Source organism: Apteryx mantelli, chromosome 2, assembly GCF_036417845.1.
Source record: "Apteryx mantelli isolate bAptMan1 chromosome 2, bAptMan1.hap1, whole genome shotgun sequence".
Lineage (NCBI taxonomy): Eukaryota > Metazoa > Chordata > Aves > Apterygiformes > Apterygidae > Apteryx > Apteryx mantelli.
Genome location: NC_089979.1, coordinates 139,398,783 through 139,419,631, shown reverse-complemented (window position 1 = coordinate 139,419,631; position 20,849 = coordinate 139,398,783). Strand labels below are relative to the sequence as shown.

Genomic DNA, 20,849 nt, shown 5'->3' with positions numbered 1-20,849 from the left:
CATTTCACTGCTTCGTTCTTTCCAGTATGTAAATCTTGAAAATATAGCCAAGGCTAGAAAATAATGAAATTTTCTTTTAAATAGAGAGAAATATGCGCATGATTCAAATCCAGGAGAATATGGCTGAACAGAAGAATATCAAGGATAAATTAGAAAATGAACAGGAAAAGCTTCATGTGGAATATAATAAGGTGAAGAAAAAAAGGATAAACCCATGTACTGTTTTAGTATTGCTTTTCTTAACTTTGATAGTATTTTGCTTCTAAAAAAAGACTTTTGAAGATACGTAAAGTTCTGGTATGACAATAGAGAACTTGAATTCTTTTGTGTAGATACTTGTCATAATCTTGCAGCTTAAGTAGTGTAATCAAAACATGCAAGATATTGCCATATTTTCATTTTGCTTTCAGATTGTCTTTATGGAACCTTATTTTCATGCTGAATTGTTTCAGATCGTCTTTACGAAACAGATGGCTGCTTAGTTCTGTTAGATTGCTAAATTATTGCATTGATCACAGCTATACTGACATGAGTTTCATTGCTTTTTAATCCCCCGATAAAGTAAAGCACATCCTATAGGTAAGAGGTTGAGTAACTTTAATTAAACAGGCTTTTAAAAATTTTGTTTTGTTTTGTTTTTTTTACTTTTCAGCTGTGTGAGTCCTTGGAAGAACTACAAAATATGAACGGAAAACTACGAAATGAAGGGCAAGGCATTTGGGCTCTGCTGGGTAGGATCATTGGACAGGTTGGTTTTTTCTTCCCTTTGTAATTCATATGCAGACCTGGTGTTCCAAGAACAGGCTTTTCTGTTTCTGTCTGTCACTTTTATGGCCAAATAAATTGATTTGATCAGGCCCAGGCTGTACTCTGGGGATAATGATTTCTGACTGAAATACATCTAGACTTCTGCAAACTACCTAGTAGGAACCTGCAGTTTAATTTTGTCGTTGTAATAGTGATCTTGTTTGCAGAATTCTTTCATTTGCTGTAACCGATTGATCTGTCATTTGTGATGAAGCTTAACGTGAAGCATGAGTTAATCCTACTGGTTTTGTCTCCTCATTATCTTTAGTTACTGTAGACTTCAAATGGTATGATAACCTTTTATAAGATATACATCTTTAAAACTGCACTGTGTATGTGACAGCTTTTAACTGAGTAGAGAAGAATAGTTTTGTTGAAACGAATACAAATATCCAGGAAAAGAAAAGATTTGGATTACTTCCTTTTGCCAGCAATTAACTCTGTTGCCATTGACATACATGGAGAAAAGAGAGAAGTGCGGGTTATTGCATATGTCTGTATGTGATGTATTCATACAGTGAACGTGTGTGCTCATGTGTCTTTTATGTCCAAGGTATTATGTGGCAATGGTTAACTTTGCTGTCAGAAAGAGATTGAAATGATTTCCAGTCATGGTTTTAAAGAAGAAACTGCTCATTATAAAAATGCAGACATTATTTAATTGGGTCATAATTTTGTGATGCCCTTTGGTCCTGCTATTTTTGTACTGTTCAGAAAACGAAAACTGCCCCTTTTTTTTATGCATTAATAGTTCTTATAGAAGGCTATTTTTTTCTGGTTCTGTTTGTCAGCCTCTCTTTTGTACTTATGAAGAAAGATTCTTATACGATTTATCTCTTGGATCAAGATTTGATTTTCAAAGCCATCTTAAAAGGGAGAGAAAGTGTTCACAAATATATTTCCTGGTGCAAACGTCACTAAATTAAAAAAATCAGTTTAGTAGAATTCATTTGCACAGCTTGCATGACATTTTTTTTCCAGTTGGCTGAACAGATGCAGGCCCATGGGGCTGCTGAGAAATGACTTTGATAGATGTTTGCTGTCTGAGAAGCTAGCATACTGCAGATTAGTAGAAACCCGAAGAGAATCTTGTCTGCTTTGTGGAGAGTTTGATCAAATAAGATAATTTTTCTAATTAACCTATGGAGCACCAGTGTAGTAGGGATGTTGGGAAAAATAAACTGCCTTAGTGTTTTTCTGTCGGTTTAGTGAATTTTCCTGTTCCTTTTTCAGCTTTCTAGACAGATGCATCCTTTTCTGTCTGTCTCTCTTGAAGCTTGAATAGAAAGTTAAAAACTAGTATTTCAACATGTGATCTCATTTTATTAAATTCAAAAATGATTACAATACTACTCTATACTAATCTGATTTTGTAACATAAACATCTGTAGTTGTTCTTGTCTGTAAAATAGGTAGCTTTAGCAATTTCCTACTGATAATTTGAGCATGATCAAACTTGTTTCTCATACACTGAGATTTGAGTAGTATGCTCTAAATGTCCCCAAGATTAATATATACTGCATTTGTTCAAATCCAATAGAAATTGAACATACCAGCAATTTTACGTGCTCCGAAGGAAAGAAAACCGAGTAAAAAGGAAGGAGGAACACAAAAGACATCTACACTTCCAGCTGTACTTTATAGGCAAGTAGAAGTCTTGACAGAATAGATAAAGTATGTAATGAAGTTAAAGTTAGTTTCAAAAATTGTTAAGAGAAAATTGTTTGCTTCAGTTTTGGTTAACGAAATGGTCAGAGTCCTCTATACATTTTACTTCTGTAGGCAAGTTGAGAAGTAGTCAATTCTTCACTTTGGCACCTGTCAATAAGGATATTTTTTGTTGTTAATTTGATAGCAGTGCTTTAAGAATAAGTGTAACTCTTTACAGATGAAATAGAAGATTGTTTTTGCTTCTGTGATGTGAAAAATTTTAACTGGTCATCTTGTTTTTTGAATGTAATCATCTGTGTTGATGACTTTGCAACCAGTGCTGCTGCTGTTTAGTCACAGTAGCTGGGTGTGTAAAATGCTTGCCATATAAGAATTTTTACTTTTTGCTCAAGTCATGGGCTGTCAAATGCTTTTGGATAACTTGTCTTTTATATATACTTACACTCCCAAGAAAACAAAATGTATTAATTCATTCTGTCACCTTCTCCCCCCTCCTATAAGTTGTGAATCCACTGACTGGTCTTAGCTGTCTTTAATGATGGCACATACACTAGGATGACGCAGAGCATGCCTGTGCAACATAACATCTTGGATCTTTATCTCTTGCCACCGCTGAGAAGCAGCACAGTCTGTGGCTCATCCAGAGGGCAGTAGCGAGCCATCCCGCCACAACAAATGGGCTGTATCTTGCCCAGCTAGCAGGCTAAACACAGTAGATGGGTTACACAAGCAAAAGTTAATTCTAGTGCTGTGAGAGGTGGAAGTGTGGAGAACATGAGAGCAGTGTGAGGATTTGTGAACTTCCACACATATGCACACAAACAAGTAATAGGAAGTCATGCTTTACTAGTTCTGTTGCTTACAAATTCAATCATTTAGCTCCTCTGGTAAATAATACTAAAAAAAGAAATGAAATTTCTTAGGAGTTGATACATTGCCCAATGTAATAACAATGCAGACTTGTTTCAGGGTACTTGCATTGTTAAAACAAGTACGTGATTAGTAATACTGATAATAACAGTATAATTTTCTATTTAAGCATTTGGATGGCAAAGGTAATATTTTTTTCCATCTGCCACTGGTACATTTTGTCAAAGTATCAAGTGGTTACTTATTGATTGGAAGTCATTAAAAATTAGATTAAAAACTGTTTAATGTTGAAGGTTTACTGTTTTAGGTGCCTTTTATATTGTACTGTATATAGATAGAAGTTCCTTAAAAAGTAATTGTGCGCTTAAGTGACACACTTAAGATGTTATATTTTTACTGAAACTGGGGAATGTGTTGGGATGTATGGTTTATTCTTTGTCATCTCAAATGTAATTACAATGCTTTTCTGCTGCCTATGTTAAAAGTTGTGGAATTTGCAAGAAGAACCATGATCAACACCTCCTGTTACTGTGTGATACTTGTAAACTCCATTATCATCTTGGTTGCCTGGATCCTCCTCTGACAAGGATGCCGAGGAAGACCAAGAACAGTTACTGGTAAGAATGCTGTTACTGTGTTATCTTGTACCATCTCCGTACTTAAAGTAGGACTTGAAATGAAGAGGTTTGTGAATTTTAAATGTTTTAGGTGTTGCTAATATTGTCTGACCTGAATTATTTTATTTTCAGATTAATAGCAGTAATATTTGAAGGTAAAAAATTAAGTTACATTGTAAAGATTTCTCACTACTAGCCACCCTGTGTACAAACAGATTATAGGAATCTCGGTTGCCTTTAGGAAACGAAAGACTTGGTCTTCTGTTTATCTTAGGACCCGGATATACAACTTTTCTATCCAGACCTTTAAGAAAAATGCTTAGGCCTGATAATCTGGTAAGGAGTAAATCAGTTTACTGCAGTATAGGCAATCACTTGGACTTGCTTCTTATGATTCAAATCTGCAATGGCAAAAGCATATGCATAACTGTACTTACAGGATTTAGTTTCCTACTGAATTAAAATGCTTTTTATGCCAGTGGAGCAGAACAAAGGGCGAGTGATACCATGGAGACCTGACAATAAGGTAAAGGTGATGAATTCTAAACCATCATAAAACTAGTGTGCCACTGTGTTGTGTTAGCATTTGATGAGTTTCTAAGCTGTCCTGAAACGTGTTAATAAAGAAATAGTTTTTAAGAAGAAGTCATAATCTCCCTGACTGAATGTTAAGGTACCAAGTCAGAATATTACAAGAATTCCTTAAAACAGTTTTTGCCAAGAAAAGATTCTATTTATTTTCCTGTGTCACTCTTGATTTTTTTTTTTGAAACTTTCGTAAAACAGTTACTAAGTTGTCTTTTGGGGTAATTGTAATAGTTGTGCGCAAACCAAGATAGCTGATGCATGAAAAGGGAAGTCTTTCTTTTTTTTTCTTTTTTTAATCTTAAGATGACAGAATCTGGATTTTGTCTAGTAAATTGGTTTATTAAATTAATAGAGATTTCCTTTAAAAGCTGAAAAGCTCAGAGAGATTTCTGTCATAATTAATATCCTGAGCCTAATATTGTAGTCTGTGATTTTGGACTTTTAATTATTTCATGGGAATTCTGAGCTCTTTGGTTAAATGTAAAGTTGCAACATAGTCATGTTACATGGAAGTAATTTTTTTATTTTATTTTTTATTTTTTTGCTTTTTAACCAAGTTGAAAAGGTTCACTAAAAGCCATCAGTCCGAAGGGTGTAAGACTGTACTTCTCAGCAGGTGTTAAGGCAGAATAGGTCAGGTTAGGTAGTAAATGGCTTTATTTCAAAGTTCTGACTTATATTTGCTGTGAATTTCATGCTTCAGTTATACCTCTGATCACAAACTTAGCTTTCACTTCTAATTAGCTAAGACATATTCTGGGGTATGAGATTATAGCAGACAAATTGAGCTGTATTGATTGCATTCTTTTCATCATTGGCCATGCCTTTATATGTTCCTTTCAGGGTCAGTGGAGAGCATATAGGAGAGACCCTTATCTGAGTGTGAGTTCAGCAGTTTCTCCTCCTCCTCCCCCCCACTGTTTTGAATATATTTTTAATCTTTTGATTAAGCCATGAAGAAAAGTACTTTTTTTTTTTAATATAGGGATCAAGTACTTTTCAGATATTTGTATAGGATATAATGTGAAGTTATGCAAAAAGAAAGTGAGAAAATGGGTATAGCAGGAAATTCCTTGAAATGTTTGGCAGGGTGGAAGATTTTGTTTAAAGTGATTTTAAAGTGCTGATTTTAATCCTGTTTTAAAACAGTAGGCAGGAAACAGTTAAAAATAATTGGTACTTGATTTTACTTTCCATTGGATTATCACTGGTAATCATTTACTTGTGATTATTAACTTTAATCTTTACAGGAGGTCTGATACTTAGCTACATAGGGTCATGTACTTTATCGATACATATTTATTTAAACATTGTGTAGTTTAGTATGACTTTATTCTGTATACTCAGTGTTTTATATTATGTTGAGGATGTGGAGTGATTCAGCCTATCTACGTGATGCTATATCAGATGAGTTAATACTTCATTCTTTTGTGCATTTGATGCTCAGCATTTGATAGGAATTTGAATTGAAATATATAAAAACAGATTTTGAAATTGTTTAAAAAAATCTATTATACATATTGGTAAGGTAAGAAAAATAATACCCTTTTTACATTTAAAAGCTAATTGATTAAAGAAAGCACATATTAACTGAATATTTCTAAACGTTAAAAGGAGGTAGTGATTTTAGACTTAGCAAAGTCTTAATAAGATTTTAGAGTTAGTAAGTAACAGTTGCTCACAAATCACTAGAAACTGGTTTCAGGTGCTTAACACTAAGAATTTTCCCAGTTCAGCAGCCTGAAAGTTTCTTGCAATGCAACATTTCTACATCTTGAATATTTTAAAAATAAACTTACTGTGTTAAAGTAATTTAAGGCCCATCCTCATGTCAGGTTGGTTTATTTTTAAAAGAAGAGCATATCATGACTATTTCAAGTAATAAAACTTGAAAGTATTAATTTTTATCTGCTTTGACCTGGTGTTCCCAAAGTACTCTTTCAGTTTTAATCACAGAGTAAAGTGCTATGGCATACTTTTATTTTAAAATTTGAAAGTGTCCAGTTTCTTAGAAATGCTACTGATTAAACCCTACAATATTCATTTGATTCATGTTTTCTCATAAAAGTAAGTTGTCATTTTCACTGACAACCTGTGTATTTATGCCCTTGCCCATTCTGGACAGAAGTGTTGGCAGACAATACAATAAATCAAAACCTAGTTGTTAAATATTGGTGTTTCATCGAGGAAAATATTTGGTGGCTATCAACAGAGACCAGTTCTTTCTGCTGAAATCGGATCACTGACAAATAGTGACAACCTTTGCTAGTATATGAAATGTTGGGAATTGAGATTAACCAAACAACGACTAAAGATATTAGGCTTGGTGGGATTTATTTTCTTTATGAAGGCCAGAATATTTTGGCAGTAACTTTGCTGTGCACATTAAAGTATCGGCATGGGACAGAAAGTGGGCTTTGGAGTCCCTGACTAGTATCACGTGGTCACTGATTCAGGATTTGAACGTTCGTTCGTATTCCTGAGTGCACTCATTCAATATTGATCCAGCATATCTTGATTGTTTTTTTTATCCAGAGTTACTAGATAATGATATAAGATTAATAATATACATGTGTGTATATAATACAATATTACATATAATCTGTCAATTTTTATGTAGGTAATCAAGCAGATTTTTCATGCGCCCTAACTGAAGGGCGTTTGGGTGGTTGCAAATGACAAACTTTCAGTAGCTGTTCTCTCTGCAAGATAGTATTTGAAGCTCTTTGACAAGCTATTTATTGTTCATATATGCTGTTATTTTGCTCCAGAATAAGAGCAGTCGTCTTATGTTCTACTTCCGCTATATCTTTCAAAACTTGTGTGGTTTATTCAAATTTCCAGAGCATAGGTGTCATCTTAAAGCTAAGGTTCATGTTTCTCAAGCTGAAAGAGGTTTCATTCTTTGCTAAAACTTCAAGACATGATTTGTCACAGAGTGTAGACGTACTAGACAGACTAGATCTGTAAAAACAAGCCAAACTAAAAATAACTAAAGCTGAATGATTTTTCCTGTATAAACAGCATAGGTGTAACTGGGGTTTTTTTTGTTTGTTTTTTGTTTTTTAAATGAAACATTGTAGTCCTGTTCATTCAGCATGAGACTTAAATTTACTATTTTAACAGTAAACTTTTTGTATGCAAAGGATCCTGGTTTCTTCCAAATTCTGTTCCTGCCTAATGCGATGATAAGAATGACTGTCTTTTTGTTCAGACTGAGTATTTTGTATTTTCATTTTACAAGCCACTCTGAGTATATGTAGCATAACACAATTAAACCAGTCGAACTCTTCTATAACATAACTGAACAAGGCTTCAAATTTTTCCTAATTTTTATAGTAGTGTTATCTTTAAAAAATATATATATTCAGATGTTTTTATCTGTTTTGCTATCTCATATAGCAAAGAAATTGAGATGCTTGTTTGATTATTAAAACATTAAAAATAAAAATAGATTTGTGTTAAGATTGTGTTTGCTGTGAAGCCCTATCTGTGAGACCTTCAACTTCATGACATTTCATTTATTTAAAAAAAGGTGTTCAATTTCTAATCTTCATCTCTTCCCATCATTGTTTCACAAATTTCCATGTGCCAGGCTCAACTGCATTTAGATTTTTTGATGTGTAAAGCTGCAGCATACAAAAGCCTCATAATGTCACTGTTTGCATTAATTTTGAGGGGGCAAGCAACAGGGGTTTCTCTCTTCTGTTTTTGTTTCCACTTCACCAAAAAACCCCAGTCTCCAAACTGCATTCTTCCCCTCTCCTCCCCACATCCTATTTAACAGTGGTGTAGATGTTCATTTCTGCCATTTGAGGGTGTTTATTATAATCAGAGAAATATTTTTTAAAAAAGTTGGGTGTTTGCACTTGTCTTTCAGAAGCAGTTTTGTTTTTTTTTTAATGATTGTCAAGTACATGGAAACAGTAAGAAGCATTTTGATCAATATGAAAGCTCCCTAAATCATATCTTAATGATCGTGTAAGGAAAGAGTACTGCAATGCTTCTGTTAAGTAGATTGTTGTTGTTGAAAATGCTTCTGTTGTTTGAGAGATTGCTTCTATCATGATTACTTAATCTCCACTAACACAAAGGATTTTACCTGTATATATTCTATTTACTATAGAAACATTCTCTGAGTGTGAAAATTATCCTGTCTAAAATACCTAAGGAACTGCTATTAAAAAAAAAAAAAAAAGCTGTCTCCAAACTATTTTGTTAAGTTACGGCTTCCCATTTTCCACAAAGGCCGAATCTGTGCTAACATTTTAATGTAGATCAGGAGTATGCGTTTGAAGTAAATCTCCTCCTGTTTCCACTCGCTGCTTTTTGGTTCACACTGTGAACCCTAGAGCGTGTGAACTGCATTGCTTTCAGGTGAGCCCGGAAGATGAACTCCAAGAGCCTACCTGGTTGCCTTCGGCTGCTGGTGGGTGTTCTGTCTATGAGGCGAGGTTCAGCGAGTCCAACGTAAAGACAAAACAAAAGCCAGTGTGCATAAGTTGAGTCCTCAGCACCAACTGCGTCTCCTGTTAATTTGCTTGTGCTGCATGGCAGCGCTTGCTAATGTAGACATAGTTAAAGACTGTCTGAACACATGGAAAGATGACCTGTAGTGGTAGGGTCTCTATTCACAGATTCTCCTTGGAAGAGATGAAACTCCATGAGCATGACTTTAGCGTAACCAAATAAGGAAGGAGAGTCGTATGACTGCTTTCTGTGAGTATGTCAGAATTAAGCAGCAGAATGGGAAGGAGTTTTTTTAAACTCAAGAACCATATTGAAATAAACTGTACTATGAGCTGGAAGTTTGGAAATTGTTTCTAACTCGGAGTGTAGTTCTGGAATAGCTTTTCAGTGGGCCCTATAGGAGAAAACGACCTAATTACTTTAAAGTTGAAGCTTGACCGCTTTATGAAATTGTTGCTAAGGTGCCTGTTATAGTAGGGGCTATTCCAGTAAATCAAGAAGCTCCTCATAATTTTATGTTAGTAATTTTCCTTTTCCCCCCTCATCTTTAGTTTATTTATAAAGTTTTGTTCTTCTGTATTTTTTTTCTTTTCCACTCTCAACCATGGCTTCCTTTTTGTGCATCTAGCTTATTTCTTATTTTGATTACTTTGACACTTGCACCACCTGTTTCAGAGTAAGCTCAGACATAAAAATGGAATTTCAGAAATTTGCAGGCAATATCATCTGCTGGAGGAAATTTTTTTTCTTCCTCACTAATATCAAAGTTACAGTGCCTGCTTGTTTGTTTATTTATATAGAGCCCTTATGAATCTAAGGTACTTTATTGGTCTGCACTGTTACATTTTCTGTACTACTGCCAGAGTTCATGTAGCAGAAAAATACAGTCTTTCCCATTTTAATAGCATGGGGCTAAAGAACAGGGATATTTTAATCACAGTTTCAGGCTGAAAGATCCACAGTCTTATCCATTCCTAAGTCCAAATACTTCTGTAAGATCACACCACTAATTTTTCTGTCTTATAACAATTTCAACTTTTTATGCAGCTCTTTAATTGTGCAACACTTTATATATAGTACACTTTATCGTAATGTGAAAAATTCCCTTTGTGTAAGAAATACTCATCACAGTATTGTAGGAACACTTTCATAGCTATTGCTTTCATCTGCATAAGTAGATCATAGTTAATACTTTCAGGTGTGCTTTCTGTTTCATAAATTAATGATGCGACCAATGCTTCCATATTACAAAAGACTGTGCTCTATGGCATTTACCAAACAGAAAATCTCCTGGAAGTTTTGACTTGGACAACTTGAAGACAGTTTAAAAGTTAAGGACACAATGTTAAGGACACAAAGTAACTCTGTAACAGAGTACACAAAGAATTTTAAGGAATGCTCTAATTTGTAAAGCTTCTCTCTCTCATTACATCATTGCAGAGCTTTTGTTTATATACTCTTCTTGTCAGTTTGATCTGAATGCTTTTACTTATATATATGTGTGTGTGTATGTATATATATATGTATGTATACAGAAATTTACGTAAAAAGCTACTATAAAAAGTAGTATTTTGTAAAAGTTGTTACACCATAACATATATTATTGGTTTTATGTTTTAGTGCACTAAAGAGATGTAGAGATGTTAACAGGCAATGAATGTTTCATGAGTGGGGCTTGCAAAGAGAAGAAGGAATTAGTCACATATTACACAGTTGTATGTTGGCCCAAACTGTTCGCCAAGTGTAAAAGTATATAAACTACTTTCTTATGTTTTGGCTACTAATAAAGTCCTCATATTTGTATGGGAGAAGGGAGAGAACTATGTTATCTTTCCAGCAATCAACCTTGTAGTACTTCTGCCTTTCCAGATCAGCAAGTACTACTAGCACTGGCCTGTGTCTGATTTCCAGTGGTGTCAGATGCTTTAGAGATAATAAGTGATTAATCTTCATAATGTTATAAAGTATCAACTATTAACTTAATTTTTACGTATGGAAAAATTAAAGCAGAAAGGTGTTGACTTAGCCAAGGTCACACTGATAACAGTTATCCAAGCCAGGATTAGATCCTCTGTATTTTAATTTGTCAGCCACTAGTCTATCTAGCAGACCGTGATGACTGCCATTGTCTTTTGGTGTGGCCAGAAAAGATCTGAGCCTATCCTGCTTGGATTAAGAGCTTGTAAGAATTAGAAAACATGCAAAGTTGGTTTTTTGTTTGCTTGGTTTTTTTTCCCTCTTGATTGAATTAAAATTGGAATAGGCAGTATAGCCACAGCCTTACATTGTTTGTTTGTTTGTTTATTTCAGCTGGTATTTAAAGTACCTACGGAACCATAGATCAAAACCAGCCTTTGTTTAAAAATACTGTTTAAAAACATTTTTGCCTGTCCTAACACTGTTATATTTGTTTGTGGTTCTGTTCTATTGATTTGAAGACGGACTGTTGTTTGGATTAAATGGAATATATTACTGGTCGGTGATAGCTTTTCAAAATGTGAAAAGAGCATCTGCTTTTTATAATCAAACTAGTTAATAGCGTGATAGCCCTTACTGAAATTCAAAATAGCAAAACTGTTTCTGTTAAACATATACATATGAGGAAATCAGCTCACATACAAAAAGTATACCCGGCAGCACTGTAGAACTTTGTGCTTTTATTTAGATACCAGATTACCCTGCCTTCTTCTTTCAGGTGTGTATTAACATGTAACTACAAATAAATGCATACATGTTTTTTCTATGTCTCCTTAGAAAGCAAATTTGCTACTTCATTTAGAAAATTTTTAATGTGTATCTATGTTAATGCCAATTAATAGCAGAATATAATTTAAAATTTTTTCAGTTGATACTATTTTTAATACAGGAAAACAGTGATGATTGGAATTTGTTTGAAAGAATTTATAGCTTGCTGAATTGACAATGTTATATACAAAGGAATTCTAAAAACAGCCAGTATCACTAGTATCAGTGGGTTCATTTTTCATATTTTTGGTTAACATCTACATATATGACCTTATATAAGACTAACTTATGCTGCAGATGAGAACAAATCCAGATGACTTCCCATCATGTTAATTCTTTCATGGAGCTTGTTAATAGCATGCATTAGAGCCTGTTCGCTTTTGAACTTCTGATTGTGATTTTGTAGTTTTTAAGAAATTCAAGAAGGCATGTTTTTTTTCAACGTGGTGTTCAAAGATTGTTAATAAACCATTTGCAGCCTCTATGCATCTCCAGCTGTTTCTGAACTAATTTTTTTTTTACTTAAAATGTCCCTCCCTCAATAGATCTTAAAATCAATTTTCATAACTGACCTTTCTTGCAAATCCGTGCCACTAAAGAACTCTCTCAGGAGAATGAATTCTGTACTGGGTCGTGGTGAAGATTCAGCTGCAGCAGCAGTTACGAGAATGAAACGGATTTCTGATCAGTGGACACCATTAAAAGTGGGATATGGGTAGGAATACAGGTGGTGAAATGGGGAGCATCCTTCTTGAAGTTTAAATCCTACTATCGAAATCTTGGGTTTCAAAGTTTACGTACTGTCAGAAAAAAGCCAACAATAAAAAACAGTCTTTCTGTTTGTCTGGTTAGTTGCTTAAAATACTGTGTGTTTGAGAAGTTTCTTTAGATGTCATGGGCTTTCCTGGCTTTTACTGATGGGGTTTTTTTTGTTGTTGTTTGTTTGTTTTTTAATCCAGACACTTATTTTCTGCTTCAAAATGTTTCTTTTTCTGCTTTTGTGACTGCCGTTTTCAATATAAAATCTTTCACTTTGCAGGCAGTGCTCCGAGTGTGACCAGGCAGGTAGCAGTGACATGGAAGCTGATATTGCCATGGAAACCTTACCAGATGGGACCAAAAGATCAAGGAGGCAGATTAAGGAACCGGTGAAATTTGTTCCACAGGACGTGCCACCTGAACCGAAGAAAATTCCAATTAGGAACACGGTAAATAACAGCTGAGTTGTTACGCAGCTCCTATTCATAATAGCTTTCTTTTAAGATCACTAATGTTTGGGGAATTTTGAATTGAAGGGGTTCAGTTTGTGTGATAAGCTATTTTTATTATAAATTTCTTTTCCTGTGTTTAATGCTTTATTACTTCTGTGAAATGCTCCGCTTTGCTAACATTAAGTAATAATGTAATTGGTAATTTAGATATTATTCATTTCTTTATATATAGGCACTGTATTGAGTGACTACACATTCTGTGACTATTATGAAACCCCCTGTCAGTTTGTTGCTTAGCTTTCCTAGTCTCGTATCATTCATTGTATGTTTTCTCGAACTTTACTGGTGGATAGTTTTAGTGAGAAGAGCTCATGTCCCGTGTACTGATGATATGCATAGCATCTTTTCCTTGAAAGTAGAACCTTTTATTAATAATTGTATTCTTTGTATTGCCTTTTTTTTTTTTTTTCCTGCTGCTTTAGTCCTTACAGTTTTGCTCTCCTGCTTGCTCATAAAACAGGGTATTTAATGTGGATATTGTCACATCACACAATGTACATGAATGTATCTAAAAGGGCTTTTAGGTCCAGTTCAAGGTAAGAGTAATGTTTGCATGACCCTTTGGTCATGCGTGGTAATTGTATAAGCTGTGGTTCATCTTCCAAGATGCATCTTAATGTTAGAAAGTACTTAAACCCTCTCACATTAGGGTTGGACATACTTCATCTCTGATGCAGCACAACTTTATTTTCTTCAAATGGCTTTGCAGCCTTTTTATGCTGTAGTAGTAGATACCATCCTTGACTCTTCTAGCTATGCAGTGTGGGATTAGGCAAGTATTTTCCTGACTTAACCTTAAATGTTTGCTTTACCTCAATTTCAGTTTATTTGAAACGCTAGAGCTGCAGCTTTGATTCACCTAACTTTTTTTTTTTTCCTGGTCTGTGTCTAGGAAGAGCGTTTAAGAATGGCTCAAACCAGAATGATTAGTTTAGCTCAAACTTGAAAAAGGAATGGGTAATCCCAAATGAATATGAATAATGATTATGAATAATTGAGAGCCTCTGTATAGGAGGAAAATACTTTTTTCTTTCTTTTTCACATTAAAGAAGGTTCCTTCTTAACGCATAGGTTTTTGCAGCCATTAGCTGACTGTATTTATGTTCCTGTTCATACAGAAACAAGGCTTGTATGATGTTTCTGTTTACTGAATCTTTTGCATCTCCTCCATTTTTTGTTCTTTCTGTCTCTCTTTCCTCCCCCAGATAGTGGTATTAGGGTGGATAGGCACTCACGATTATAAGAAAGAGAACTGAGGTATTGCAGGAAAGATGTTCATAGTAGTAATAGACAAAAAAGTGATGTAAAGACATGGTACAGAAATCCATAGGAAGCCAAGGTTTACTTGTTCTGTTTCTCTTGTAATAACTGTTGAGCTTCTTCTGTGATAAATGTAGAGAAGTCAGCTTGTCCTGCGGTTTTCCCCTTACCCTATGACACTGATGTGCCATGTGGCTGATTCGGCATCTCACGTGTTAGTGGGCATATTTATACACATAGTGGAATGTAATGCAGAGATTAAATTTACTCTGAATGGACAAATATGTTGACACAGTACAGCATTGCACTGTGGAAGAACTACTGCTACCTGTCTCAGACATTTTTTCATCCTCTGTTTGCATTTTTAGTCTTTATTACTTCTCCCTGGTTCTCTACTTTTCTACAAAATACACATTTGCAAGATTGTGCCTTTCGTGTCCAGTGTCTATTTCCAGGCACCTCTCTTAAAGATATCTCCAGTCTTTTAGCTTTCCCATAATTGAGAGGTCTGTTTGTTTGTTTGTTTTTCTACTGCCTTCCACCTATCTATGGAGGAGAAGGTTCATGCCCTTCTTGTCTGCTGGATTTCTTTGTCTCAGCTAGGCTGAATTCCTTCCTTTCAGCTCTTGTGTGATCTCAGGATATATAGGCTATATAACCAAATGAACCTAACAGAGCTCTGAAAACTTAATAAACGCTTCTTGACTGTACGGGATTCCCTCTCCCACTTTCTTTATTTTGAACCTAGGGAAGCATAAAGTGGTGGAAGGGCATAAGTGAAGGGACCTTCTTCCCGTTAAAATGGATCTCGAGGTTTATGTCAATGTATTTTTTTATTCCATCAATGCTTACATTACTTGCCCTTATCTTTTGTAAAGTGATTTGAAGGTTTGAAGTAAAATGTGATATATTTGACTTTGTTATTTTATATATATAATCTCTATAATTTTGTTTTTCCACAAATAATGCATCTTGAAACAGTGACATCCAAATACAGTGATGTTTTAGGTTTGAGAGTGTACTACAAATGGATGTATTCCCTGTTTCTTGACTAGAGTAACCTGTTTTTGTAGACTTTGTTTCAGTCGTTTACTACATAACTATTAGAAAATTATATATTTTTTAATTTTCTTTATTGGTAGATAAGCAGAGTATTGAAATATAAGCAGTATATTCCCCCCCCCCCAGCAGTAATTATAATTACAAGAGTTTTGTAAGATTATGGTTCTGTCAGACTCCAAAATTACTTCTCGATCTCTACCACTTACTTTCTATTTTTCATGCATTAAATGTAAAGCTAGTCAGATACATAAATATATCTAGACTTTGGGGGGGGGGAGGGGCCACCTTCCATTCCTTTCATAGTTAGTTCATACCAGTTCATTACTTAGACCAACATTTCCAGTTTCTTCAAATAACCTGATTATATCAAATACATTTCTTTCTACAATTTCTCTTCATGTAGAACCTAAGAAACATTGTTATTACTAACCTGGACTGTTCTTTGTGATTTTGAGACTACTGAGAGATGCATGCAGTGTCTCTCAATCCGTAATACATAACTGTGAAGTTGTGAGTAAGTCATTAGTTTTCCTACCCTGGTTTTGTTAATGTTCAGCTGTGTCTCATAGCACATAGGTCTTTGAGTATAGACTATTCCTTTTTTTTTTTTTGCATGTTGACTCAATTCTAGGCCTTAGCAATTTCCATTTTTAAAGAAGAGTGCAGAAGACATTAACACTGAGAAGGGGAAACAATACTCTGTAGCAAATAAATAATGCAGCTATAAATATAATCATACATTATTAATTTGTCCAATCATCTTACTTATCTGTAAAGATTTAGCTCATTCTGTTTTAGTAAGAAAACACTTTGTAATTCATTAGCTCTGGCACTACTAGGTATTTGAGCTTGAGCTGTAGACCACTTCTCCTGTGAAGTTTAGTCACATCTAATTACACAGAGAGCATGCCTGTGGTACGTTTTGACAATGATGAGCGTATTCTTGTTCTGTTCTTTGTGTACTCACTGTTCAAATGCTTTAAAATAGTTTAAAGAAGAAAAAAGCAAACAATCTGAAAATACGATATTTACTTTGCAGTCCTCTTTCCTCAGTGTCTTTGTATCTCCGAGCACGTTTCATTCAGTCCAGTAGTTTTGGAAGCAATTGGCAAGCCCACACCTAGCAGGTACATGCTGCCCTCAGCCTTACGGCTCTTAGCAAAAAGTGCAATTCTAAGACTGTTGAACTGTGTATTTGTTGCTCTTAAGGGAATTTTCATTTGTTTTGCATAAATTTAACTCGAATTAGGGAGGTTTTTTTCCCATCTACGAAAGACAGCAGAATATATCTTATATGTCTGGATTTCACTGTAGTGGTTTATTGTAGTTAACTCTTCTTTATTTTGTTGACAAAAACTGTGGGTAAGCCATAATTGAAAAGGTTGAGTTAGGTATTATTGATGACAGAACAATACTTGGTATCTGTAAGACATTTCACATAGTTAACCAAATGTACTTGTATAAAATAAGCCTGCTACCTAAATGAAAATATTTTATGTTAAATTGCATTTTCACAATTGCTATTTTGCTATTGACTTATCCTGTGACTGATACATTTGGTAACATTGCTTTCAGAGATGATAAAGGATTCCCTCTTTTCATGAAAAATTGCTTTTCAACTTATTCATAATATTTTTTCCCATTTCTGCCTGATTGGCATGTACCATGAAGAATAAGGTCTTGTTAGAAATATTAATAATTAAAACATTGTTTTTAGTCAGATCTAATTATGGCTGTCTTTAGTTAAATCCTGCAAATATATTTTTTTCCTTTTTAGTAATTCTTCTAAGCTCCTGAATTCAATGATATTTTGCATTTTGTTTTCCAGGGATAAATTCTTTTTTTAAAGAAAACAATGTTTTCATTACTCATTTTAAATAAAGGTACCTTTCAGTTTTCTTTGTTTTTGCATTATGAAAGGAGATAAATAATTTTAACTTCTGTAACCTATACTTTTTCTCCTCTTTCATTTCTTCTATAAACTTAACAGTTCTTTTCAGGTTTTTCTCCTCTTAAGTCTCTTAACTACTCAGCCTTACATCTGTCTGAAGATATTTTTTTCACAGAAATGTAGAATGAGATTCTCTGCTTTATTTTGAATGAGGTGCCTTTTCTCCGTATCTTCAGTCTGCTTGTGCAGAAGGCTTGGCTCAAGACTGGGCTTGGCAGAGCTGTAATATTCTTTGTCCAACCCATTGAGAGAGAAGGTGCGAGTGTTTAGTAAAAACTCAGGTTTTCTCTCAGGGCCTATATTGTTCAAATCATACTTCACTCTAATGCTGCATCAGGATAGTGGTGACCAGAGGACAGTGGCAATCAGCAAGTCTTCACAACTTTGAAGTGACATCAGGGACTCGATTTCCCTCTAGAATTGGGACTGAGAGAGAAATAAGTTAAGACTGAAGCAGATTATTCAAAGTCAGGACCATATTTCTCCCTTGTATAGTTCTCTGCATTAGTTGTCAGGGCAGGGTTTTGAATCCTAACGCTGTGAATGCGCTATAGTATTTCAGTCTCTCAGCTTCCAAATACTTTGGCAGATATTTATATCAAGAAAAACAACTGTTTTTAAGAAAATGAGAGGATAGGGAGCAAGTCCTGTTGTTTGGATTATATTGTTTTCCAGAGAGAGTGCCTAACATATCGTGCATTAAAATGTAAATTAAGCTTACAAGGAGCCTCTTCTGATTTTAATCTTCCCAAGAAAGATCACATAAGAATATGCCTAAATGCCCAAGTGTAAATTTAAACATATCAGAATTCTGCTCCAAGTCAGGGTCTATACAAATTATGAATTAGTATAAATAGACTGGAGGTTAGGCCTCTGTTGTATCTGTTGTATAAGGGCTGTATTTGTGAACAGAATTTAATGCATTGTTTATGCTTGTACAATTCAAGTCATATTTAGTAATCTTTTAATAGTATTCTCAACTTCAGTTGAATAACTCTTTAAATTAGCTGTATTTAAAATCTGTAACCACTCTTTACAATTTCAATTTCATACTTCTATATAGTTCACAAATCGTATTATTTCTACTGCTAATTAAATTTAGAATAGCAATAGCTAAGTTGCATAAAACAGCAGATTCCTAAAGTCATTTTTTATATTTCTTAAAAGCTTTTCATATTTGCTTTTCAATTCCATTCAGATTTTTGAAATTGGATATTTTTATTATGAAGATTAAAGGAATACTAAGTGACAGTATCTTTCTTTGAAAAAAATCCTTAACAAGATATGGCTAGTGCTTTACAGCAGTAAGTTAATAGTTTAATGTTATTTATCTACTCAACTACATATGCTCTGTTTTTTAGAGCATTTATGAGGTGATCCCATTTGAACAAAGAACAGCTTTTAATATTGCCAACTTACTTTGACGTCCTCAAATCAAAAAAATGCGTTAAGTGATTATTTAAGTTAATCAGTAAAATAATTTTGTTTGTCTATTATCATGGTTTTGCAAAATAAGTTGTCTGCTGCAGTCCACTGAAAAAAATTCTCTTCAGTATATTTTAATGAATTTATTTTAAAATTTCATGACAGATGCTTTACCTACTGCATACAGTAGATAGGCTGCTGTCTTCTGGAAGTGTAAAGGTGTTTCTGTACGAAATGCCATGTACATACACACCTTCTAAAGCAAGACTGTGCAGCTGAGGCTAGCTGTGTGCTAAGAAGTTATAAAGGTTGTTTTTTCCTGTAGTTCTGGCACATCCGTTCAAGTTAAGTAAATTTTGTGTTATTATATTACATTCTCCAACAAATGTTTTCTGATCGTGGGACTCTTAATAAGCATATGAGAGGGTCATACAGGTTTTACACAGAGCCTCTTTTTTAATTGAAAAGAAAATACCTACCTAGTACTATAACGAAGAGGAAAGCTTTTTGTTAAAGCATTTTGTGCATTGAATAATTTGTTGAGTGATTTTAATAAAAACATCTGATCTCAAACTTGCATTTTGTTATCTAAAAAATGTCAAAATGATGGCTGCTTTTTTTGCATAATTATGTTGTATAAAATCCAAGTGAACAGACAATGCCTTTTCTGTTTAGCCGTAAAAAGTCTGTGTTTGGGGGAAAAAATTATTTTATTAGCCAACAGGATGCTGTTCATTCTTTGGAACATGGAATAAAACAAGTCTGTGCCTGGGGAGCTATGTTCTAAGTAGATTAGTTTAAAAAAAGATATAGACAAAGCACCTGCAAGTTGTATTCAGCACAGGGAGTTTTTGTGTATATTGCTTTTGCTTTATAAATAAATACCATTGCTTAGAATAAATTAATATTTCTTGCTTTTGTTTGAAGTAAGAAAAGATAGCAGAGATGAGTGACTTTTTTCTTACTAAGTATATTAAAAGATGAACAAGATTGTTATCTTGTATTTAATTGAAGCATTTCTACCCAGGCTCTTTCCGTACATCCATTGTGCAACTTAATTACATGCTGTCATAGATAAAAGTTTTGGCTAAAGGATGGCTAAAGAAGGAAAACGGAAAATCTATTCTGTTTTGAGTGCAAGTATCAGCGCTTCATAAAGACAACAAATAATTTTAAAACTTTCTAATTTATACTGATCAGTCATCATGTTAATTAACATTGTCAGTGATTGGTCAACTCATTTAAATCTGACTTCTAAATGAGTACCTGAAAGACCTTTTGAATTAACTATCTAACATGTATTTGACGTGTTCAACTTAAAGAAGTTGCTGTCAACTGAACGTTAATGATCCAGAACAAAATAATCAAAAATTCCTCAAGTTTATGAAACTTAAGGTCTTTATTATAATGAACATTATAAAATACTTTTTTCCTTCAACATTGAATGTAAAAGCTCAACTGAATCTATGACATATCAATACAAAGACACTAAATCTAGTTATATCAGCCTATCAAATATGTGGGTAAATAACTGTTACTTGGATAGCTTTGGACGCTGTTTTGGCTTCAGGACAAATTTAGAGAAGAGGAAAGTAAGTTAAAGTGACGCAGGTCTTCCACAATACGAATGGACTATATCAAAGTTATTGTTTGTTTGTTTGTTTTAGAAAACAGGAAAAAAAATATAAATGGAAGATCACTTCATTTGGTATAGTGTAGGCATGAAGAGATCTAATATTTGGGATACCAAATGGTGTTCCAGTGATAAAAATGTTGATAACAGTGAAATTTCTCTGTAAGTGGAAGTAACTAGCATATCTGTCACTTGCACAAGTAAGTGATTTTTTTAAATTTAGGTTTCCAGAAAATAGCGCACTCTTTTACCAGCATGTGAAAACTGTCTTCCTTTTTTGCCCTCCCCCCTTCCTGTTTCAGTTCTCCAAACCCCTCTGTTTTGGAAGAATTCCATATTAAAAAAGGAATTTGGGAACTAGCAGGATTTTTTCATATGTTTAATTTTTAGAAACATCGGTTTGTAGTTAATTGCCAAATTCACAATGATAATATACCTATGATAGTGTAGCAACAGAAGTGTTGCAAAATTCATTTTGC

At 34.2% G+C, this 20,849-nt stretch overlaps 1 protein-coding gene across 7 annotated transcripts in view; it reads left to right on the top strand.

Annotated features, from left to right (window-relative positions):
* PHF14 (PHD finger protein 14) overlaps positions 1-20,849 on the top strand; it is a 172,124-nt gene that overhangs the window by 43,350 nt on the left and 107,925 nt on the right. For all 7 annotated transcript variants that reach the window (XM_067291646.1, XM_067291647.1, XM_067291642.1 and 4 more), the window contains exons 10-14: positions 85-191; positions 653-748; positions 2,348-2,451; positions 3,834-3,965; positions 12,808-12,976. In XM_067291646.1, coding sequence (XP_067147747.1) covers positions 85-191; positions 653-748; positions 2,348-2,451; positions 3,834-3,965; positions 12,808-12,976 — 608 coding nt within the window. The remainder of the gene's footprint in view (positions 1-84; positions 192-652; positions 749-2,347; positions 2,452-3,833; positions 3,966-12,807; positions 12,977-20,849) is intronic.